The 25,966-nt window shown below is 32.9% G+C and overlaps 3 protein-coding genes across 4 annotated transcripts; 1 reads left to right on the forward strand and 2 right to left on the reverse strand.

Moving 5' to 3' along the window:
• Positions 1-368: 368 nt before the first annotated feature.
• LOC123895464 (aspartic proteinase 36-like) lies at positions 369-5,236 on the reverse strand. Its single transcript, XM_045945820.1, has 10 exons — positions 4,564-5,236; positions 3,800-3,929; positions 3,439-3,689; positions 3,107-3,334; positions 2,236-2,398; positions 2,018-2,091; positions 1,825-1,921; positions 1,156-1,222; positions 937-1,008; positions 369-818 (listed from the first exon to the last, which is right to left on the reverse strand). Exons 1-10 carry the CDS (start codon positions 4,794-4,796, stop codon positions 652-654), a joined length of 1,482 nt encoding a protein of 493 aa, XP_045801776.1. The 5' UTR covers positions 4,797-5,236; the 3' UTR covers positions 369-651.
• A 6,690-nt stretch (positions 5,237-11,926) lies between these two features.
• On the forward strand, positions 11,927-16,506 carry LOC123895466 (serine/threonine-protein kinase SRPK-like). 2 transcript variants are annotated; one of them, XM_045945823.1, is made up of 5 exons: positions 11,927-12,050; positions 12,168-12,375; positions 13,410-14,384; positions 15,371-15,418; positions 15,674-16,506. In XM_045945823.1, the coding sequence occupies exons 2-5, from the start codon at positions 12,187-12,189 to the stop codon at positions 16,082-16,084; spliced, it is 1,623 nt and encodes a 540-aa protein (XP_045801779.1). In that variant the 5' UTR covers positions 11,927-12,050; positions 12,168-12,186; the 3' UTR covers positions 16,085-16,506. The 2 variants fall into 2 exon arrangements, with proteins under 2 accessions (XP_045801779.1, XP_045801780.1); XM_045945824.1 differs by having other exon boundaries at positions 12,013-12,375.
• Positions 16,507-17,462: 956 nt separating this feature from the next.
• On the reverse strand, positions 17,463-24,836 carry LOC123895467 (magnesium transporter MRS2-11, chloroplastic-like). Its single transcript, XM_045945825.1, has 14 exons — positions 24,338-24,836; positions 23,988-24,060; positions 23,414-23,484; positions 22,778-22,863; positions 22,571-22,661; positions 21,414-21,482; positions 20,711-20,791; positions 20,458-20,623; positions 20,307-20,352; positions 19,808-19,888; positions 19,230-19,312; positions 18,669-18,712; positions 18,447-18,564; positions 17,463-18,016 (listed from the first exon to the last, which is right to left on the reverse strand). The coding sequence occupies exons 1-13, from the start codon at positions 24,692-24,694 to the stop codon at positions 18,469-18,471; spliced, it is 1,344 nt and encodes a 447-aa protein (XP_045801781.1). The 5' UTR covers positions 24,695-24,836; the 3' UTR covers positions 17,463-18,016; positions 18,447-18,468.
• Between the last annotated feature and the right edge of the window lie 1,130 nt (positions 24,837-25,966).

Raw genomic sequence — 25,966 nt, forward strand, 5'->3', positions numbered from 1 at the left:
AGAGGAAAAAATACTAGCAACGGATACTGAACCTTGGACCTCCTACTTAAACTCCCTCGGCGTCTCAACTCTTTTACCACTAAGCTACACCTTCGGAGACATGAGCCCTATATTCGGAGAGATGCTTTCTGGTGGTTTATTATTGATTTACATGAGCTCTATGTTTGTCACAAGAAATTATCATATCCGCTTTGCTTTTATCTAGACCACATCTCTAAGGAGATCAATTTTCCTACAATAACTAAGCTCTGCAGTTAGTGATCTAAATCGTCTGATCTCAAATTGATGACATAAATTTATTACAGTGTGTGATGCAATTTACAACAGTCATTATGTGCAGAATTTAAGCTTTAACTTAACAAGGGGGGTAAAAAAAAAACTATATTATATAACTTGTATAAGCAATTCAATCAATAATCCTGTGAAGTAATTTACAAAACTGATGAAAAGTAACAGATGAGTAACTAATGCTTAGATTCTACAGAATCAACTAAACCTAAACCTGAAAAACCTATTGTGCAGAAATGAGGCACAACACAAACAATGTTGAAAATATTATGTGGTCTCTCCAATTATCACAAATATACAGTGGAAATAGAATATACATAGGAAAAAGAATATTATATCTATATCTCACTGCATAAATAAATACTATAAAAACACAAAGCAGCAAATCAAGGTTACAAAGAAAGCCAAAAACCCTGTCTTTGACAACTTAAGTCCGTCATGTAAAGAAGTGCTTCCACTTATCTCTCCGGAATTCACAAATTCACTTCTGCCGGTGCCAATTGCTGCAGAGACATTAACCGACAAAGAACCTACGTTGTTGAATTTAAATTAACAGCGTGATCAGAATCAAATGTAACATCGAGGATAAACAAAGATAGCTCTATGAAATTCACTATATGTATCTCTTGTACTGTAGCTGAAACTTACAGTCATAGTTAGCCCATCCAATTCGTTGACCGGCCAGATCATAAACAACAATTTTATCTTTTAATACAAGATCTGCCAAAACACAAAGTGATGTTGTTAGTAATAGTATAATACTCTTGAAGAAAATATCCTTAACAGATTATGAACAATAATTTAAGTACAAGAAATGATATTTTAATTTTTAAATTGATATCATCGTAGGTTAATATGGTGTTATACCTCCTAGAATTGTCACCCCTTGACCTTGGATTTTCTGAAAGCCAATACACCACACTGCTGCACCACCCTGTAACATGCATTGGTTCATCGTAGCAATTAGTAAGATAACATTCGGTATATAAAAACGGAACAAAGTGAAGCATAAGCTGAATACCGAAAACAAAGTGCATGTAAATGTAATCAAAACTGTCAACCGTCAACATTAACAATATCCAATAGTTTTCTGTGAAGTATCTGAGACATGTGTTAAAACTTTCTCTAGTCTCTACACTCTAAAGGTACCATATTTTGGTTGGTAAATGACATATAATGAGAATTACAGGAAAAGTTGTCTTTACTTGTTTGTATTTCCTGATAATGCACTCGACTCAACAAAGAGCAAGCAAGCATAAGAAAGGAAAATTCAATCAAATAAATTGGAATTGCAAATGGAGTTTGTTTTACTTGAGAATAATATTGGCAGTATCCTATGCCTTAATAAATTATTCGCTCAATAAAATAAGTTATCATGTAATGTCCTGCACAAAGGAACATTAGGCAGCAGTTCCTCAATAATTGTCAAATGCAACTCTATCTGACTTAAAATAATATATTTGGAAATAAATAAGACATCCAAATCGGTCCTCAGAAAAATGAAAAACAAAATTAAATTGAAGCTTGAATACTTACAATAGAATTCTGCTGTATAAGGTAGTCCTGTGGTCTTAAATCCAGTGATGCACCACCAGCAAAGTTCAGACTCACTTGAGGGAAAATGTCGGTGACACTAAGCACGATAATGAGAAAGGAGTTAGCGAAAAAGAGCATAATTGGCAACAAGAAATCCAGAAAAATATAAGATGTACGAAGTGTTCAGCCTAACCTGTTAGTAATTAAGAAGCACTGATTTCCCCTGGAAACAACAGTGCGTACAGATTGTGGTATCGTAGCAGTAATCTGCAGTAGTAAAAGAATCACTTTGCTATTAATGTTTGATAAACCTCTAACCAAGCAAATAATGCCATGATTGCCAATTAAAATACATCAAGCATTAAAGCAACATAATGTTAATATGTTATTGATAAATTGAATGAAACCCACCGCATTAACAAACGGATCATAAGCTTCTTCTGCAAGGTATGCCAAAGTTGTTCCAGAATCAACGATGGTACCTCGGTTGTTTGATGTTGCAAAAACTGATGCATCGATTTGCAATGCCTGGCCATTGACAGAGATGCTCTGTAGATTTAAGTTGTAATGAGGCCTGAAATATGTATGAAAGGTGCAATTAGCTAAACTAAACACTTTTTAGATGGACAATCTTTGAAGACACTTGACTACAATTAAAGTAAGCCTTAAATTTGGTCCCTAAACTATCATTCTCTGTCCTACTTGGTCCATGAACTATATAAATATAATAAATTGTCCATAAGCTATTCTTAATCCATAAGTTATATTCCTTTCAGGTATGAAGGATGATTTCAACTTCTTTCCGATTTAACCTTTTTCCCAGATATGAAATAGATTCATTTGATCCCTGATTAAATTTAGCGTTAGCATTTAGCATAGCTCAAGGCACTAATCATCTATTCTAATAGCAAGTACTGAGGTAGATGACAAAACTCAAACACTTTCACAACAGTACATTGATACCAAATTTAAATGTGCCGTCGTCTAGGCATTTCATTCTTCACAAGTACATTCCTAACGTATAAGCTGTAAACTATAATTTGGCAAATAGAAACTGCATTTTAACATATTGATTAGATGCATTATTAGAAGCCTTGGACACCAAATGACTTCCACGAGCATTTGTTTAGGCTCCAAAGAACAAGCACGCAGATTTACAATAACTCACTAAGTTTAACAAATAACTAAGATTACCATCAGCATGGAACTTAACAACAACAAAAAAATTATTGATCGAAGGATTGTTAAAATGTAGCAATTTTATTTTCAAGAGAAGACTTACTGTGATGGAACAAGTGGAGTATAAACTATGTTAGGTTCCACGATCTCACCGAGAACCAATACTCCTCCACCAGTGCTATCTCCTCTAAGACAATGTGAGAATACTCTAGGAGCAATCCCTTGTGAGGAAAGCTGAGAGATCACAGACATTTCCTGTTGACCAAATCCAAATATACCATCGACTGCTCTGTCAGATTTTGTCAAATCTCCACTCTGTTGGTTACTACAACTGCTCGATTCACAAAGCAACATTTTCCGAGATTAAATTAAACCAATTAACATGAAAAGTGAGAAATGCTATGTATCAATCATTTTAGGCACATGAAAACTCACCCGAACACTACTGGAGCTGAAGAATTTGTAGTCACGGATCCTTCGAAAATAGTATCCAAATGCATCGTATCTGACACATAATAGCCTGATGTTCCACTACCATCTCCATACTGGAAAGTGTAAGAGCACTGATTGTTCTGACTGGAACAGGTTGCATCTGATGATTGTATACCGCTGCTGCACCTTCGGTCAGAACAAGAGATTAAAGATGATGTTGATGAATGCCCGGGGTCAAAAAAGTTGAGCTCAATCTGCAACAAAATCCATAAACCATTATATTGATCACTATTTGAAAACATATACTAAATCAATAAATTTGAAAACACATACTAAATCAATAAATAGAGAAAACTGAATTTACCTGCAATCCACTTGTCTGTGGACAACCACTGCAGGAGCTGCAACTGACCCAGAGAACATCACTGCCGGTGTCAATCTGCACGTAAAATTCCACTGGAGGAGTACCCAACTGCACCTTTGTAAAATATAGCCTGAAATAATCCATTAATTTCAAATCAAACACACACACAAAAAGAAGATAGAATTCAAATCAAAGGGGAAGAAATAAGCACGGACACCGACACTAGACATGCCACTGACACTTGAGAAAATCAAATTATTGAATGTAACCACCTGTATCAATCTGAATTAATAAGCACCGACACTGACACTATACACGACACTGACACACTAGTAATAATCTGTAGTGTCAGTTGCTAAAAAACCTAACTTCTTGGAAATTATGAAACAAATATAGAAGCCATATCACAGTTTCCAAAAAAAGAACAAAAAAACTGAAAGTTGATAGCCATACAAAACAAAACTAAATCAAGCAATCTTTGGTTTAAACTTTTACTAATAATAATAACTTAACAAAAAGAGAAACATCATGAACAAAGAAACACTATAAATTGATCAACAAAAGGAAGAAAAAAAATATTGACAGAAATTAAAGAAAAGATTAAAATTTCTAAACGAATTAAGAAACCCATTACTCAAGAATCAACCAAAAATCACAAAAAGCTTTAGAATTGATTCAACCACACGAAACCCAAAACAGAAAAAGCAAAACCCAAAACGAAAAAAGTTGAAAAAAGTGAAATTGAATTGAAATTGAATTATTACCCAACTTGGAAGGGATCAAAGGTACCATGAACATCGAAATCAACAACACCGTTTGAAGACTGTAAAATTCTCCGATTTCTTAACAAGTCTCTAGCTTTGAGCTGATTCAACTCAATTCCGTGATTCGTCGGAAAAGCTCTTTCTAATGTAAGTGTCGCCGGCGATCCAGATATAACCGCCGTAGATAAGAACGCGGCAGTGAGTATAAAGATAAACGCCACAATTCGCATCATCTTGGTTTAATTAAAGGTTTAACTATAATTATGGTTACTAATTATGTTTATATATGTATGAATTATGTATAACTATAGTTATCTACAAAAACAAGACAAGAGTAGAGGGAATGAATAGTTTAAGGTTGTTGTTGTTGTTAATAACGAATGTTGTTTTGTGTTGTATATATCATTGTGATTGCAGTTTGTAGTGTTGCGAGGAAAGAAAGAAAGAAAGAGTTGTGAAGTTAGAAACGAAGTTTGAAGATTTTGAATTCAACTATGGATTACGTAAGGTTGGCACTATGTTTCATTTCCTCTATTATTTATTTCTTCTTTTGCTTTTAACCAATTTTGACATACATTTTACATCATGTGCTTCCTTCCCACGCGTTTTTCTTCTAAAAATACAGTAGTTGGAGTGTAAGATAATGGAATGCTTGTCTTTTCTCTCGTTATGTGAACAGACAATTCTATAAATTCGATTTATAAGTTAAGAATAGTCTTGCTTAAAAAAAAAAAATTGAGAATAGTCTTTATTTTATAAATAAATATTTAGATTGTCTTATAATTAATGTGGAATTTTTTAACAACTAATTTTATTAACGGTTACGATACTTTTTGTGGTAAATTAAAAGTATATTACACGCACAACTGTGAAGATTAATGAGATAATTAATACTCCAATAATCTTTTTCATATGCATTGACCGAAGATAAAAAACAAGACTAAATGATTCTATAAAAAAATAAGACTAAATGATTAAGGAGTTAACGCTACAAATTTAATATGGTAACTTGATGAGTTTTTAAGCTACTAGGTTTGGTCTAGTGATGAGAGATTTAGATAATAAGCTCTAGGTTCTGGGTTTGATCCCCAACTCATTATATAAAAAAAAAAAAAACTTGATGAGTTTTTTTTTTTTTCCTTAAAAAACAATGCCGGACCTAAATAGAGATAGCTTGATATTTCTATTGGGGGAGTTATTTCTCCTTGTTTGGTTAAAAACACTGAAAACTTGTTGGAATTTTCTATTGGTTTGACCTAAAAAGAATGTTCCACTGAGTTTTGACTTTTGAAGATGCGTACGTCAAATTCATGCAGGTGAATGTGAATGCCTAAGCTATGCCTAATTGATGTACTTCCACCAAATTGATGTACGAATAATTATTTTGTAACCACAAAAGAAAATGAATAGTACTATGAAGTATGAACTTTAAGAGTGTCTTGGATCTCCTAAAATATAAGGTATTGAACATGATAACTTAAGTTATGCTGTAATTGATTTTAAAGTTATTTCTTGATACTTGACAAATTGTGGTTAAGACATTAGACAACAACTAAAATTATTGTCCCCTCTAAATTATAGTACAACTTTTTGTCCTCTGCACAATTGTTTAAAATATTAAAATAATTTTTTGTTCGCTAAATATCGCACAAGACATAATTTGAGTAATACCTTAAATGTTTGTCTTGTTTTGTTCTATCTTGTACTGTTTTGTCTAGTATTTACATTTTACGGATCAAATAGACCATAAGACTCAAAAACTAAAAAAAATTGTATTGAGTATTTTGACTTTTAAAAAGTTAAATACACCAATTTTTACTATGAATATTTTTAGGGTCATGCTAAACAGTGCCCCCGGGGCACTTGTTAAGCATACCTAAAAAGGAAATGAAAAATAAAATTTATATTGAAAAGACAACTTTTTGTACTTTTGAGGCATTGAATGCACGCATTTCGAGACAGAATTTCTATTTTAAGATGCTTAACCAGTGCCCCGGGGCACTGTTTAGCATTTTCCATATTTTTATATTAAGGATTCTCCTAAATCAAATTAGTTCAAAATTTTAATTCACTTAAAAATAATTAAATATAACATAATAATATGCCATTTGGATATTGGATGTCACACCTAACAAAATTTTGAATTAGTACTGTTGACACATTATTATATTTTATATTCCATTTTTTATATTAATTGTTAAAATTATATTAATGTTTTTAAAAATGCTTTTATTTTCAATATGATTGTGTGTGAAAATATTCAAAGACATAATTACTAGTATATTCAAAATAAACTTTGAAAGTTAAAAATTAAATGGAACTAATTGTCTTAATAAATTTTTTTTTTCTTATTAACAGACTCTGAGTAGTGTGCGAGTGCGAATATACATCAAACTCATATGGATTTATTATTTGGTTCTCCCTTGAAAGTTATAAGCTTGACACAAGTAAAAAAAAAGTCATACATAGCTTTTAACTCAATTGGTTTGGCTTAGTTGATTAAGTAATGTTGAACTTGTGAGGAAAGATTATATAGTTCAATTGATCAATCTACACATAAAACACTTTTGAGAATAGAAGAATAGCTTTAAGTTGCAATCTAATTATTATAATTATAAGTAATGATCATTGATCAGTGTGTAAAATATATCTTGTGGTAGCGATAGATTTGTTCGTCTTTAGACTAATTTTTATTCGGTTAATTACATGTTACATGTATCATTCTTTCTTTTTTGATAAAGTAGTCTATTGACTGAAAATTTAACTCTTAAGATGAATAAGTGAGATAACTGGAGTTCGACCCCAACATCCTGCATGTATATAATATAACGTTCCTGCTAACTTAATTAAACTCACGAGAAAGTTACCTATCATCATTCTATCTCTAATTTGAAGGTATTGTTACTTCAAAAATATGCGCTTATATGATATTGAACTTTTGAAGTATTGAACTTTTGATCTTTTTCCATCCTCGACTAAAATACAATATAATAATATAGTATATTTTAAACATATAAAAGGTATAGATGAATGTTCACCTTTTGAACTTTTGCTTTGCATTACACAATATAATATCGAACTTTAACTAAGCCCAATGCACAATTAACAAATTGCACTGTCATCTTTTAAGGGGAAATGCAGTCGGCATACACGACCAAGTGACCAACCATCTTTTGCTTTAGTTTTGTAATAAGCTAAAAAGTAATTTTTAATATATATTCATATAAATTTAGCATAAAAAACTAGACTTTTATATGACAAATTAATACTACTATGTAAATTTTAACATTAGGATGGAAGGGACCTAAAAACCTGTTCTGAATTGTGCCTAAAACTCAATCGCTGAGGTGATCTTTTCTTTGATCGTCGAGCACGGTCCAATTGCGGGACAGTCCAAGAAGACTAAGCTTAAGTCAACGGTCCAATTGCGGGACAGTCCAAGAAGACTAAGCTTATAAGATTCGACCACCAGAATGATGAACATTAACTGATCATCGTGACTCTCCAGCCATTTTCCGATAGCCATTAATAGTATTAATAGCTATCAACGACTATGACTCGGCGCTGGGGACTATATATAGTCCACTCATACAGTGGAATCAGGTACATTTTATTCCTTTATGAAAACCTTCTTTCACACTCACACTGACTTGAGTGTTGGAGCACATGCAGGTACACAACTCCCCTCCCATTCATCGAAACGGAAGCAGAACACTACTGGCGAAGTCATCTCTAATTCAGGTACGATAAAAACCCAACAAAAAATTACTCTAATTAAATTTGTTTACCTTAACCAAAATATTTTTAAAAAATGAATTTAAAGAGAAGCTGCTTCAAACAACTTTTCATTTGAATTAAGTTTTGGATTTTGTTTTAATTCTTATTTTTTAGAAAAACTTATAACAAATAGAATAAAACTTTAAAAAGTAATTATTTATTTTTTAAAAAATATATTTTTAAAAAATAAGTTGTAACAAATTGGCCCTATAAATAAATACTAGTAACAATATAAAAGCCAAAGTTTTTGTCTCCCATGAGCTAGTAGGACCATTAGTGTCAAAAAAATTCAATATCAAGCCTTTATCTTTTTGTAGACCGAGAGGACATTGGTGTGGTCATGTCCATTATTGGAGAACCTTAACTATGTGTGATATCTACCGTGCAATTTATATTGGAGACAGTTCAATTTTTTAATTTTTTTTTTAATAATCCTTTGGTTCCTAGGGGAAGGAATCTAGTAATCTAGAGTTGGGCCAGAAATAAAGTCTGACTAAGAAATTGTTCCATCCAGAAATCAAACTTGGGTTTTCAGAACGATTCGTCATTTGATGAAGCTCATTGAAGACAGTTCAGTTTAGATCTCTACCATTTAGTTCTTTTTGATAAATCACTGAGATGTCAGGAAGTAAATTACCATGGAGAGCATCTCCTCTCAATATCTCCAAAGGACAGGAGGAGGCTGCACCAAAGAAAGAATTGTTAGCAGACAACCACTTTCATGATTTTCATTACATTGCAAATTTTATAAGAAAAAAGTTGCCTATGCCCATATTCAATTAGTTCTATCTTTTTTGCTTAACATACAGTTTGAGCTATAATTTGTTTTGAATATAATATACTGTATGGAATAAAAGTCAATGGATTTGTGCGAATTCATGAGCCTCTAACTAGTTCTCTCAATTTTTCTCTATGCATATAACAATTCTATTTATAAAAAAACATAAACCTTACAAATAAGAATAAATCTGTTTTAAAATAAAACAGAATCTCGCATCAATCGTCATAGTTTTTGTCTAAACCAAGCCAACAAGATAACATGTTATATCGATAAAACCTTAAATCACAACTAGCCTAATCATAACTTATATAATTTGCAACATGAACATCTAGATTAAAGTTTGCAAAAAGTACATCAATTGCAACTTAAAACATGTATTTTTATTCAAAAATAACAACTAGCCTAATCATAACTTATAATTTAGCGTAACCATGCTTACTGTATGGAAATTATTTCTTAGTAGTAGTTGTACTCTTCACCCAAAAGCCTCACTACCGGAGGAGGGAGGGTACTTATCACGTTATCATTCTTGTTAAGAAGTCTCACATCGGATATTAGTTGGTCTGGACAAAAAATCTCAAGCAAACTCTTGAGCCAAGAAAAGAACTTCATTTTCTTCCTGCAATTTATACCTTGCACACCTTGAATAATGAATTCTCAATTTTCACGACATCCTTCAATGAGATTAGACTTGGAATATGTGGAATTACTCCAACAGATGTGGAACGAGTCCCACGAATTTGAAAAACCTTGCATCGATACTTCTTAGGTTCATAGTAGATAAAATTGCGGGAATGATATAACAATATGGCAGCACCTTCTTCAAAGGGTTTTACCGGCCACCAACCATAATTCCATGAAAAAGGAGGATAGAGCCGAGAATCAACCGAAGTCTCAATGTTGTAAACCTTAACAATATGTTCTTTTAACATGCACTCTCTAATGGAAGTGAAACACGTGTGGATCTCATCACTTTATATGAGACATGTTTCTAAAGTAAATGATAATTCTCATTAATTTCAACTCGATTAGAGTGTGAGTGTCAAGAGAGTTTGTAGCAATTATCTTTAACGATATACTAATGCCATTAAAAAAACCATAATGTTATTATTGACTTTGTCAAATGTAAACGTGAAACAAATATTTTACTACACATAAATTCTTTTTCACCGTCAAATTAATTTATCACATCACATTTTATTTATCTATATTGACGACTCTTATTGATCTAAATCATTTAATGATCCAAATAAAAAATTGTCTTACTTATTAATTATAAACTTGGCCACCATTATGTACCCAAAAAAAAAGTTGGCCACCATTATTTAACATTTTTCATAAGATATAACCAGGGTCGGACTGGAGGGGGGGGGGGGGGGCGAGCAGGGGCTCCAACCCCTCCCTAAATATGTATATTATAATCTATAAGTTGTTAAGTTGGGCATATGTGTATGTAATCCTATAAGTGAATGGAGAGAGTGAGTGTTTTAGTTGTTATCTTTTTGTGTACTAGTGGTTTAAATAGATGATCATTTAATGTTTATGGGTTGCTAATGACACATCTTATTTCCTAGCTACTTCTTTTTATACAATATATAATCTAATACTATATGTTTGTCTATTCTATTTTAGAGTTTTACTAATAATAATGAATTTAAAGATAGAAATTTGTATTGATAAGAGCATTTTTTTTTTTGTAATTTTAAGAAATTGATTACACGAATTTTTAGTCAAAATTACCATATCCGACTTTTAACATGTTAGCATTTTCCTTTATTTTATCACAAAATTTTATTTTGTTTTAGGTGCTACAATGTTTGTAAAAAAAACTATAGTGATTTTATTTTATATGTATTATTTGTTATTAAAAAAAAACGGCTCATTCGAACCCCATCTTATTAATTTCTAGATCTGTTCCTGGATATAACTAGTGCACCAGATATAACCCAATTATCGTCACCAACTCAATGGGTTGAACTTTTCTTGCATAGTCACATCAAAAGTTCATTGAAAATGTTAACTTAACAATGAAATATACATCCTAGTTAGTTCCTACCCCCTTTGTTGATTATAACATTTTCAAGTCAAAGTAAGCTAATACGTTTAAATTTAAATATGAAAAAACTACTACTGCTGACCATATATTATATACTATGCTCTAGAACATATTTCTCAATTCAACGCCAGCAGAGAATAAAATATGAAGTTGTCCAAGATTTTCCCTCAAATCTAATTCATAAAAAAATATTAAAAAATAATAATTGACATCATTAAGGCTTTTTTTGGTAGCCGTCTTTGGGTCTCTAGCTATAACCGGCGTTTTCAGTATTTTCTTTTCACGGCTCGCCCTTCTGGCATGCATGCATTTCTAATTTTATTATGGTTGTTCTTGAGATTTTGAATGTCTTATCTAAGTTATAATGTTGACGCTTATTTTTTTTTTATAGTTTATATAACAATATTCCTAAGACATTAATTTAACACGTTAGTTTAGTCTCAAAATTACCATAGTTGGTAGTCTAATCTTTTATTATATTTGGGCCTTATATGATTGTTTGTATTTCTTTCCGTGACTATTTGTAAATTCTTGTAGTCTATCTTGACACATCTTGTGCCGAAGAGACTTTTTTGTTAATATATCTCATTTTAACTTGTTAAAAAAAATATTCATTTTTTTTCAAATTGTTTTTTTTCAAAATAGAGAATATTCATTAAAATTGAATAGGGATTACTTTTGAAATAATTTATGATTTTTTTTACGAAAAAATAATTTATGATTTTATTTGATCGCTTTATTTCCAAACAAAGAATTTCTGATTTTTACTTTTATTTTGTTTGTTTTCCCGGCAACAGCCAACAAGAAGAAGACAAAGACCAATACCACTCAAAAACCCTAATTTTCCCGTTTCAACCATTCACCAAAATCAAGGTTTTTCTTTTCTCTCTATCTCACTCCAATCTTTCTCATCAACTACCATTATCAATCAAATTGATTCATAGTACTTCAAATTTCAATTTTTTGTTGTTTTCTTTTCCGTTAATTTAGGGTTAGTCCTTCAACTTCAATGGCGGAGGACCGTAAAGATGGGAGTGATTACAGTTCAGAGGATGAAGGAACTGAAGATTACAGACGCGGTGGATATCATGCGGTTCAAATTGGTGACACTTTCAAACATGGGTGTTATGTGATTCAGAGTAAACTTGGTTGGGGTCACTTTTCCACTGTTTGGCTTGCTTGGGATACTCAGAAATTGGTTTGTGCCCTTTTGATTATCTTTGTTTCTTTGTGTTAAAAATCTATGCTTTTGAGTTTTTTTGATTGATAATTAAGTTTTGTGTTTTTGGGTTATGAAGGGGTGCTACTGTGTATGTGAATGTGATAGAGAATTTTGACTATAATGTATGGTTTGTTTTCTGTTTTCTATGTATTTTGAAGCTTTTTTCAATACTAGAAAATGATTGATCGATTTTTAACTGAAATTTATCATTCTCTAATCTCAACTAATATGAGGATTAAGAGATTTTGCTACTTGATCTTTTGTATTATTTTATTCTAGTTCTAGCTATTATCATAGGGTCAGTCTATCACAAATGGTTGGTGCGCAGGGTGTGTGTTGTTGTTGGAATGACTGGTAACAAAAGAGAAATAACGAATAAAGCAAAACAATGAACACACAAGAAGTTTGATAATGGAGTTCCCCAAGTGGTGGGTACTTCTCTGACTGTAGAAGTCGCTACAATTGGTTTCTATTAGCTGAATGAATGAATTTCGGTTTCAATGTTACAAGCTGTATTTATAATAATTCGGTCTAGATAACAACAACAATACCCCTGAACCGTACCGCGGGGCTAGCGCCCCGGCACCCCTAATGCCCTCCGCTAGCTTAGCTCCTGGGCCGTCCCCAGCCTCTTCCTGATGCATACGAGCCATACTCAACAGTTGTAAACCCTACAACAATACTGAGTTTGATTCCTATTAAAAAAGGGAAAGGCTAACGAGTAAAATAATATTCTAGTTATTGTTGTCTCTATCACTCAGTGTGTGTGTGTTGTATGTTCACTTTAGTAAAAAAAATTGATTTTGTACGTAGTTATAGATATTTTTGTTGATTTGATTCTCTTTCTTATTTGTTAAGTAGTTGGTCATATCTATTGTGTGTCATTGGAGTTCTTTTCATTAGATGACAATTCACTTTGTGATTATGTTTGTCGAAAGCCTAGATAACACACATGGTATGATATTTCATTTAAAACGCTATTAACGAATTAGGGAATGGTTTGTTTGTAGCGATATGTTGCTTTAAAAATTCAAAAGAGTGCTCAGCACTACACGGAAGCGGCAATGGATGAAATCAAGATTCTTAAACAAATTGCTGAAGGGGATCTAGAGGACAAGAAATGTGTTGTGAAGCTTTTGGACCACTTTAAACATTCAGGGCCTAATGGCCAGCACGTTTGTATGGTTTTTGAATTCCTTGGTGATAATCTTCTCACACTTATCAAGTATAGTGATTATCGTGGGGTTCCCCTTTCCATGGTCAAAGAAATTTGTTACCATGTTTTGGTCGGTTTGGATTATTTGCATCGCCAGCTTTCTATAATACACACTGATTTGAAGCCGGAAAATGTCTTGCTTATCTCTCCAATTGATCCATCCAAGGATCCTATAAAATCAGGAGTCCCACTTGTACTTCCAAACACCAAGAGCAAGACTGTATCCAAGAATGGGACCGCAAAAGATGATAAGAGTTCAAATGGAGATCTAACGAAGAACCAGAAAAAGAAAATGCGGAAAAAAAAGGCCAAAAAAGCAGCTCAGAAGGAAGGTTCTGAGGTAGCAGAGGAGGATTCTGAAGCACCTGAGCAAGATAATTGTAGTAATGATGTGAAACCAAATGCCGAAAATGGTGAAAGTAAATCTGATAGTCCCACAAGTAAAGATGAATCAGCAAAGACTAATGAAATTAAAGATGTTCCACAAGGAAGTAACGTCTCTAGAAGAGGTAGCCGCTCTACCAGAAAAAAGTTGCTCGAAGCTGTTGATCTTAAGTGCAAACTGGTGGATTTTGGCAATGCTTGTTGGACGTATAAACAATTTACAAATGATATTCAGACTAGGCAGTATAGATGTCCTGAGGTTCTTCTTGGTTCTAAATACTCAACACCAGCTGATATGTGGTCCTTTGCTTGCATTTGCTTTGAGCTTGCCACTGGCGATGTTCTTTTTGATCCTCACAGTGGTGATAACTATGACAGGGATGAGGTAACCTGTTTTGAACTTCAAAATAATTCGTTGGCTTTACTTCTATACTTTTTTCTTTGTATATATCTTCTGTCTTGGGAATTTAAAATGCATGTGAAAAATAAGAAACATTAAACGGAATATTATTCTGATAAAATGCTGCTTCTACTTTTGTGCTTCAAACATAGGTTGATGGTGGTAAAACTAACAACTTTTGTGATCACAATAGTTTGTGTGAAAAATGTTTTCTATTTCATCTAAGGATTTTTTTAAGTTATGCTCAGTTTTGTTTTCTGAAAGTTGAGATACAAGGATAGCTTTGGATGTGTAATCATATAGATCACTCAGAAGACTTTTCTCCAAAGAAATAAGTTCATGTCAATACTCTAGAATTATGAAATTATTAGTCACCCTAAAGTATGGTTTTTGGTCTAAAAGATGTTGCACTTGCACTATTTTCCATTTTTTTACTTGTTTATTTTGTTGGTGCTCTTAGAATTGAAGCTTCACTAGTTCATACATTTTCTATGTACAGTTCAATGAAGAACCTTTTTGGGTAAACAACTTAATCAAGCGCTTATAGCATATGCGCTTATATAAGAGCTTATGTATAATCTATTTCTATAATAAAAGACAAAATAAAGTCATTGTTTTCATAGAAGCTATAAACTGTTTCCATAAGATATCCTAGAGCTTATGGACATGTTATAAGTTGCTTCCATAAGCTATTTTAAACAGTCTCACAAGTGCTTATGCTAGTAGATAAGCACAAATAAGTCAATCCAAACAGACCGTAAGTCTTAAAATTGTTGTGCCCCAAGTCCTTATTTCCTCAGAAACTCAGAAATATTGCACACTGATAAAAAAAAATTGGCGACATTCCTTTTGTTTTTGTACCCACTGAAAATGCCATCTTTTTGTATTCTTTTGGAAAAAATGTACTAAAATCTGAAATACTGCTGTGGTTATTTACTTGTTTTGATGAGGTTTTTATATTTACTTTTCAGGATCATCTAGCATTGATGATGGAGCTTCTTGGAATGATGCCTCGCAAGGTAAGCAGTAAAATGTCAAAGTTGTTATAATATCAACTTGTTTCTTGACACGCGCAAGGAGAAAAATATTCAACGCATCATAGATGCTTCATTGTCCAACATGTTATTCAGTTGCTCCATTATTTATAGACATTATCCTCATGATCCTATAGCATCTACTCTTTCTCTGTCTATGCTTTTTTCTGAATTTTGAATTTATTAGTATCAACATTTTATTTGTTATCATCCTCAAAACTTGAAAATCATTTTATTCAGATTGCACTTGGCGGCCGTTATTCCCGGGACTTTTTCAATAGATATGGTGATTTGAGACACATCCGCCGGTTGCGATTCTGGCCTATTACAAAGGTGCTGATGGAGAAGTATGATTTCAGCGAGCAAGATGCAAGTGACATGTCTGACTTCCTTGTTCCATTACTTGACTTTGTTCCTGAAAAAAGGCCAACGGCCGCTCAGTGCCTTACTCATCCATGGATGAGTGCAGGTCCTCGGACTCTTGAGCCCTCACTGACTAACGTGCAACCTGATGCTATCAACGGAGAAAAGTCTATAAAGGTGAAGGAAAAAACCGAGCAGGAGGCCGTGGAAGTTAGTATGGGAAATATGGCCATTGATGGAACTCCAAAACCACTCAAAGATTTCCAATCTTCAAAACCATCGGAATAGACGCAAACTGGCTTGTGTTGGTGGTTTATGCAACCTTTTACTTTATATGGTAATTGGTAAGTCTTGATGGTCCTTGTAGCATGATATTCTATTTAAATGTTCCAAAGCATTATGTGCAAATGGGTCATACTTAGAGGTTATATGATTTGAGAGACCGTTCACATGGTAGGGCAAAGGAAGCTGGATGCTTATTACAATGGAGTTATGCCACTTCTTTCACCTCTTACAAAACAGTGTCAAGAAGTAGTTCATGAATCATAGAGAGTGCACTAGTTCATGAATCATAATCACGAGAATATTTTATTTTTTTGGAGATTTTGTTTGATATTTATCCCTAGATTAGATGCTCATCTTACAAAATGTTATATTTTAGGAGTTTGAACTGTACATTTTGAATGAGTTTTTTTTTTTTTTTGTATCTATATCAGATTTTGTTGCAGTAGACCATCTTTTGTTTCTTAATTTTTGTTATATTTTTAGCAATTCACTTTTGAGTTTTTAACCTTAAACTTAGCTTAGGATTCGTTATAGTTATACACATAATTTTTCTTAATCATATTGATAGGTTTGTTTCTAAGCTCCTTTTCTTGAAAAGGTGTTTCGAAGCTCCTTAAAAAAAGGGTTTGTTTCTAAGCGTTAACGGAGATGAATGCAGGTTTCAGTACGAGATAACTATTTATCTTGGCTGTGCAAGTGAAATTTTGAATAAAATTGAGCGAAGTTTATTACATCTAAACATAATAATTGTTCTTTTGTTAATCTATTTAAAAGATATTAAATGATAAATTCATTTTTGAAAATAATGATTGTTGTATTATAGTATTTATTATATAACAATTTCGTAAGTAGTAGTATATGTTTTTTCAACTTATTGAATCTCAATTTAGCTACTCTCAATCAAAAGCTAGAGTTCTTAGGTAGAAAGTGGGTAAGACATTGACGTGAGGGATTGTAAAGTTTCTTGTTTACAACTCCATTTTGTAAAAATCTGCCTATCAACTTCACCTACAGATAAATCGAACTTGAAATGGTTCCAAAATGAGAAGAAAAACAATTATGCAGGCCAACTTTACACAATTTTTTTAGATATTTAGTTATGTTTAAAGCTTTAAACAACATCCTACTGGAAGTCTGGAACATCAGCTGGTGACTAATTTTGGATAGTTATGTGTTGATCAAGTTTGACAATTATGCAAGTCCATGTCTGTCGTCGAAAAATTTGCAAACTAATATCATCTGGAATTTTTTTAGTGTTGACGGAATCTAGAGATGTAAATGCAAACTAGCTATATTTTTAAAGGAAAATGCTATATATCACGTCATTTTTTTTATCACCAATAGATCATGAACTAGGCTAATAGGCTGAACCAGAATACAGTAGGATCAACATGCCAATAAAAGGAGCTAAATACATGTTTTATGGTGTAAATCTTACACTCGTTTAATTTCTTCCATGCACGTGTGACTGGCCACAGTTTCAATATTGCCTAATTTACAGATTTTGGGCAGATTTCCCCACCCTAAAAATTCAGTTGATCATATAATACCAATACAACAACTAAAATGCTGATTGACATCTGCATTCAACTACCATCATGCAGTTCTTATGTATATATAGCACCTTGACACTAAAAATAGTGTGAAAGTTGACGAATGTTTTATTGCACACAACACCCACGCAAGCAACGACCTAGTGAAGAGTCTCTTGATGTTGATCGCTCACATAGCCATTACGAACTTGTGAAGCAGTAAAAAATCGTGTATTTCTATCCCCCTCTGGAATAAGAATAAAAATTCATGCTTGTTACAGCATAGTAATACGAGTAATATGACTAATATCAAGCATATTTCCAAATCCATTTCGGATGATTGATCTTCATGCACAGTCACTGCATTTGTGGGTGCTTACTTTCCTTCACATTCTAAAATAACCTGTAAAATGAATCAGAGACACTTCAGGTTAGAAGCACTTAATACATGATTATAGTTATATTGATAATGATGACTAAACCTCAGAAGTAGAGGTCAAAATAGGTTAGGTATGGATGAACTTTCTGAGGCATGAGGCTGATTTGTTTTCTAAATAAGTTAGGAATGATCCTGACATGTTTACAAGTGAGGTCATTTTTAAGATCTTCGCCTAATTTTTTTTGTAAATGAGCTCATAAGCCATTGTTGGGCTTTCCATCCCCACTTGGAGGGTCATTAAAAGCCTTCAATATGCATCACATATTTTGGGTTAAAGATTGCTATATTTAAAATATCATGATAATAAATCCACAGATATTTCATACTCTTGATCTAGGGAAAAAAAAATTCAACATGATTGTTGGGGAAACAGGTCAAAAGGTAACAAAATTACCTATAATTGAAGTTTCATCTGATCAAAATATTTTCCTTGCTCTGAGGTAGTTATACATAAGAAAAAACACAACAATGCTACCAATAATAATCCCAGATGTAGTCAGCCAAAATGCAAACTGCATTAAAACCACAAATATGGTTAATTTAACAAGACTGATTGCCAATAACTTAAAAAAAGAACCAAGTCATGCATGGAATAAGTTTGTAGACAGTAACTCACCACATGTTCCTCAAGATAGGACCTCAGGTTCATGCCAAATATACCTGAAATCATGAAAGTTGATTTTGAGATAGAATCAAGTAATGTGCATAATATTTTCTCAGATGATAAACCACAGACAGTCTTTTGCATTTGACTTAATCACACATGCCATAAAGCCAAAAGTTCTTATTTAATAATCCACACGTTCCTTTTTGAGATCAAATTGGAAACTCGAGATTCTAAATCCTAAAAGTCCTACATAGAAAGCATATTAAACAACAAAAATGCATCATGTTATTATCAGGCATAAGTGCATAACTTCAAAACTAAAATGATCATAAAATCATTAGATTTTAAGAAGTGCAGTGGAGGGTTGTTTTGATGCCATCCAAACCACTAACAAAATTTTATAATCAACCAAGTTTGAGTCCACTTCAATTACTGATATGTGGAATTGATTTCGTTAACTGCTTAATCTAGACTAGTGTATATAATTTAAATTAAGTTTGGTTAAAATTTTGGGTGAATTCATATAACCTACTGCACATACTTTGTCAAAGAACCACCCAAAATCTTTACCTGCTACAAGGGCACCAACTGCCACACAGAATGTTCCAACCTGGAGAAGCAGTTCAAACCTGCTAACTTCAAGTCTTCTTGAGCTGTTGAATGAAACCGAACTTATTAAAACAAAATAAGGTTAGTGTTGACAGAGAGCTATGGACATCGACAAATTTCTCTCTTGGATTGACGTTAAAGCTAAGCTAATCTATGGTGGTGTCTGACTATATGCATGATGCTTTTAATTGCCACATGTGACAATGTTGTATGAAGGAAGTTAGATACTTAGATGGTGCTTTTAATTGCAAGAGTGAAAAATATTTCATGCATTCTTAATTGTGATTGAGTTGAATGTAATAATATTATTATACTATGATTTTAACTTTAATGACAATATGGGACAACGAAGGGTAATTTGAATGTAACAACCAAGGATGAGAGTCCGAACACAATCCCGTGGTTAGAAGAACACGGGTTTGGCAGATCACTTAAATTCCTAACATCAAATCATGTGATTCTTTCAACGCAGTAATCCACGATCACTTGATACAACTCTAAACCTCCCTGGCCAAAGAGAGGAAAAACGAAATTCAAACCTTAAGCTGACAGATATAGAATCTTCCATTTCCCTTGCAGAATCAAGAAGCCTTTCAGCTTGACCATGACAAGATTCAGATCTGCAAGTGCAATCATACATCGAAGTCAACTATAAGATGAAATATCATTAGAAACGTTGAACTTATTACACAAGAAAAAGTAATGAGCATTTGTCAGAATCATCAACTAATTGTTGAGTTTGAAAGCTTTATTGGACTTGTTTCTTAATACAAATTCCTTTCAGATATTGCAACATGGATAAGAGAGCTTTCTGGATATTAATGGTAAGTAAAAACTTAAGATGTTTCCACCATGTCAGGGCTTTGACTACTGCCTTCTTAAACTTGGCATAAGAAAGGCCGTGAAAGCATACAATACTGTTGTATAGTGTGCTACAAATATCATTATCATATATACATCCTCAACTCAACACATGAACACGAGCACACAAAAAATAATAATTATAAACGGTATGCACAAATTTAGAATGAAATCAACCTTTGGAGATAATTTTCCAGAAGCATCTCAATTTCCTCCGCCTCTTCTACACATCAGGAGAAAAAACAAATGAGCAACTATGCTATAATTTTTATAGTCATATACAGAATGAGAAGATCTGTATTGATGTCTCCGATATTTCGCAGCTTACCATCAGCAACCTGCTTTTCTAAGGGAACTGAGCATTCCACGTTATTGTTTCCTTTATTAAGTGTACAATTTCTTCCCATAATACATATCCTCCGTATTTCATTTGGGTCCTCCAGAAGGTCTAGCAGCATCTGTCTGAGAGCTCCTGCCCTCGAGCCTAACTCAACCTAGCAATTTGGCAGAAAGCAAATAAAATCAGTTGTTTTCTCCGAGAGCCTAACTCAACCTAGCAAGAAAAAGTCAGAAGAAAATACCAAAGTTTGTTTGCTAATACGAAGTTGCTCCAATATGTCCCCAGTTATCCGATTTGGCAAGGCCTCCAGAAGAGCTTGAACCTAGGGTAGGGGAGAGAAAATGGTTATTCCAATCAGGGACAAGATTCAGAGACAGAAAAAGGGGTGGAAACATATAATCTGTTATGAACCATGAAGGGAAAAAATCAATCTACTCTGTAAAATATTTCAATAAGGAAATTCTGCCACTAGACATATGTTATAGAAAGAGCCAGTTGAGTTCAGCTTTCTCATGAAAGATAACTTTTACTTTGGGAAAAAATAATCACTTCTAATTTTCTTAAGATCTTTGTTTTACCTTTTAAAAAAAGCGTTTATGTCAAAGCTCCATAAAACAAATCACTTTTTACACAATCTTAAAATCATTTTTTTTCAAAAAATGTAAACAAACATGCTAAAGAAAATATGTAATAAACCATCATGAAATGCCATTTATAATACTGCTAAGATCTTATAGAATGTATACATGGAGAATTGGCAGGAAAACATCACATAAAAGCCCATAATTTTTTACCAGTTTTTGCTCACATGCAGGTTTATAAACAATTACTTATCAAAGCCATAGGCCCAAAAAAACACAAACAAATTAAAACATGCAAGAACACACATACCACAAAGGGTCAACATAAACATACTCAGTTACTCACTGTGTTTCCATACTCACACGAGGTTCTAAGTCCATCAGTCTCCGCTCCAAACGTTGTATTCTTGAAAGTAATGCTGCTTCGACAACCTGAAAGTTCAACCATGATAACTTAGGGGAAGAGTGGAAAACGGTTCACAATAGTATTCCTAAGATGACATTGCAAGCAAGATGGATGGTGATTCTTGACATATTAAATGAAAACAAAAATACACTATTGGTAACCAACTGGTCATATGAATGTTGGTATGTTAGTACGAAGTGTAATATTCAAATACTTTCAGTTTTATAAAAAGGGTATTTGCCACAGGGAACAATACTTAAACCCAATTACTTGGAAATCTACTCCCCAAAAGTCATAACCATTTTGGATTCCTATATACTTTCTTTTCTGGCACCTGACATACTTTTAAAGGCCACATTTTTCCTGGCCTTCTGCATTGGAACTGTTGCCATCTTTAGATCCTCTATTACATTTAAGCACCATTTTGTTTGATATAATAGTGTCATTATTTTTTAATTTCCAGACATTCACTATAACCACCAACTTTACCCTTTCCAAACCTGGGCCATAAATAAGCACTTACATATGATTTTACTATTTCTCATGTTTATCCTCATTCTTCAGAATTAAATTAGGAATGAGTGAGTTTTATATTGGTACTGCTATTAAGTTGTTTCAGACCTGAGTGTAACTATCATATTTCAATTATTGAAAATAAACAATATTCAAAACAGTTTTTTCTTTCTTTTGTCTTATAGGACTGAAACTTACTGTATTCTCATAATGATACTGCTAATCAGATGATTCAGGCACGAGTCTAACTATCATAACTCAACCCATGAAAATAACGCAAATTGAATTCACTTTTTCTTTTGTCTTATAAGAACGAATGAATCTTATTTTGATGCTGCTATTAAGTCGACTCAGGTTATGAGTCTAACTATCATAATTCAACCCTTGAAAATAAACCATACTCAAATCTTTCTTTTGAGAGATAGGACTGAAAATCATCATGTTTTCATAATGATATAGGCATATAGCAGAAAATGAGTTAAGAAACATAGCATTAGTGCACTGTGCACAAGACTATGCTAGGAAGTGAATATAACTCTATTCTCTTTTTCCTCTAATTAAATAATTAGCACGTTAAATGGAGAAGCAAATTCCAATAGACCTCGATTTCAAATGGCATCGATGGTCCTCCATTGTTGTTCTTGGGGTTCAACCGAGGCAGCAATGACTCTAGAAAAGCTTGCCCTCCTTTACTGGTAAAAAAATCAATAGAGATAGAAGTTATTTTTTTGTTCAACATCCCATTATCAAAGAAATAACAGCATAATGCATCCCATACTATATGAATTATTTCAGATTAAAACAATACCGATTATAGTCAAATATAAGTACACAATCTTTCATTGCTATTGCTCGTAGTGAACCCAGGTTTAGAAGTATAGCATACTCACGGACCTAATACCAAACAAAGAAATTGAATTGTTAGAGACGGGAATTGATATTGCTGCTGTATATTAATTCCCCTTTGCCACATATGGGCTAAAACATTCTAAACAAAAAGTGGTGCGTGTGTTGTGTGTGGAGTATATTAATTTTTATGAGTCTGAATTCATTAACTTTTATCAGCAGCATAACATAGAGATTCGGGAGTAGTTCAATAACAACTTTTCATTTTTCAGTCAACCTTCATGATAGACACATTAGATTCTTATTTGATAGCAATGTCTTGTGTAGTTTTAATTCTGCCACTTTTGAGGCACAATTATGGTTTTCCATGTTACCTACTTATATATCTAAATGCTTTAGAGCAGTTCCAATTCCATAAGCTATCTGGACTTTACAATAATAATATAGGCCACAGAGCACTTTATGTACATCTTCATGAAACTTAAATTTGAGTGTTAATAAGAAGCACAAGGTATAAAGAATAAGGAGCACAAGGTATAAAGAATAAGGAACACAAAGTATTAAGATATGTTATGGCTAGGGGGGAAAGAAATTATACCAACAAAGAGGGCATTGAATTTGTCAAAAACAATGATGGATCCACACTTCGGACATCCCGCGGACGAAGACCTGAACAATTGAACGATCATGAAACATAAAATGAAAATGATATTTCTTATCGATATAAAAAGGTTAGTATTGTTCAATAGGGGAGGATATCATTACAAAATAAAATAGAAGCAGGGCCAGCCCAACACTAAATGAGGCCTAAAGTGAATTTTAAAGTAAAGCAAAAAAATAATTGTTTGAATTTTTGAAGAGTTGCAAAATTGTTGTCTCATTTTTATAATTTGTTTTTTCAGATGGCCTTTATATTTTTCTCCGAGGCCTTTTTCTACAATAAACTAATGAACTTGTGACTTATAAGGGGACTTTTTTCCTCCGACACGATGAAGGTGCTAGATGCTAGTGCCCAATCAAAATACAAATGTTATGCAAATGACATTACAAAAATATGTTCATGTCACTAACTTTGAATTTAAGCATATCGAAGGTGAAAGATGCATAAGATGATTGCATGAATAATAATAGAACATGATAAGATAATAGCACAAGCATAGCATTTAACTCACCACTTGACTTCAATAACTGTTTCCTGTTGATCTTTCTAGTGGATACTGTTCCATCTGATTTCACTTCTACTACCTTCACAATTCACAAACATCGAAACAGAACGCAATCAGTGTATAAAAAAACAAAATTAGTACTAAAACTGAAGAATCTGCAACAAACTTCATGAAGCTTCTAAATTAGTTCTACTTCTAGCTTCCTAGAGTTTTAGCTCATTGAACTAAGGAAAAAAAAATCTAAACTCTACCAAAAATAATTTCATAATTAAGTACGAAATAATTTCATAATTAAGAATAAATAATTAATAGAAATGAATCAAAATAAAAAGAGCTAAACAGAACGAAGAGCGAACTTCATAAACAGGTTCTCGAATTCCGAGAGAAAGTGAATCGCCGGAAGAGGTAGTAGCAATCTTCTGAGGCTCAATTGAAGAAGTTCTGCTCGGAGATTGACCATTTGAATCATCCACCGCTTCATCGGAATCTGATGCAACGGTTTCGCCGTCATTCCACTGCTTCTCCTCTGTGGATCTACTGCATTTCACCGGCTTCAGCGCTGGCGGTGAATTAACAGAGATCTTACTCCGGCGAAGAAGAGTGAGAGAATCGTGAACTTGTTCGGTAAGGTCGGAGAAGAAGGCGTAGTTTGTGCGTGTGAGGAAAGGTTGAAAACGAAAGTGTGGAGAAGTTGAAGTTAAAGTTAAAGCCATGTTAGTTTAGTTCAGAAGTGGTTTTGGTGACAGTGGCGGTGGCAGTTACGGTGGTTATGCATGCCGGGAACGGAGTGTGGTAGTTAGTTGTAACGATTAAAACGGAACAGATGAATAATTTATCCGGATTTGGATTTTTTATTATTATTATTATTTGGTGGCTAGTAATATAATATAATAATAATAATAATAATAATAATAATAATAATAATAATAATAATAATAATAAATAATGAGTTTTGCTAATACACACCTCTAAGAAATAAAAAATTAGAATGAGTATTTTAACAAGCTACACCCATTTGAAAAGAGGACAAAACACCCACTTTTTCCTTCTTAGAAAGCTCAAATCAAAGGGGCATGATTGTAATTTAATTTTTAACAACAAAAATGAAAATTTCAATTTTCTCTTTACTTCATTGATCATCGGAATAAAAATAAAAATTTCGGACACAAAAAAAAAAAAAAATTCAAGTTGGCTTCTCTATTGTCGTTGCTACTCTGTTGTTGTTGCTAGAGAAAATACTCTGTATTTGTATTGCCTTGAGTTTTCATTTTTGTTACTCAATTTAACTAGTTATGTGGCTCATCATTTGACAAGCACTCATATTAAGCAAGAGAGAGTCAAGAAAGATGACCATATGGTGACGGAAAGGAAAAGAGAGAATAAAGATTTACAATTAATGATTTAATGAGTAAAAAAAAATTAATGATTTAAATTACAATCATGCCCCTTTGATTTGAGCTTTCTAAGAAGGAAAAAGTGGGTGTTTTGTCATTTTCAAATGGGTGTAGCTTGCTAAAATACTCCTTCTAATTGTTTGTTTATGTTTCTAACTTTATTTTTCAGTTATCACAGTATTCTTGTTCCGATGAAGTTGATGGGAGTAGAGAGAGAATATGGATTAGCAGGATAAATAAAAAAAAGTCCACACATTCTATTTTAACGGGTCGAAATTACTAATGTCGGATGTTAGGACTGGGGTTCGAATCCCGATTACTCCACTTTGTGCGTGTGAGGTTCCATTTCGTCTATCAACCAAAATAAATAAATAAATAAATAAGTGAGCAATTTACATATATTTCTTTTCTATTTGGTATGTGGTTGATATTTATTTGCATTCGAATTCAAAAATAAATGGTACCATTTTCTTCTAAATATTTGTGATAAGTGTGAGTTGAATTAAGTCTCATATTGCTTAAAAAATGAAGGTTGAATATTTTATAAATGAAAGGATATATAAATCTAATTTCTTAAAATTTTGGTTAAAA

This window comes from Trifolium pratense, linkage group LG7 (assembly GCF_020283565.1).
Source record: "Trifolium pratense cultivar HEN17-A07 linkage group LG7, ARS_RC_1.1, whole genome shotgun sequence".
Lineage (NCBI taxonomy): Eukaryota > Viridiplantae > Streptophyta > Magnoliopsida > Fabales > Fabaceae > Trifolium > Trifolium pratense.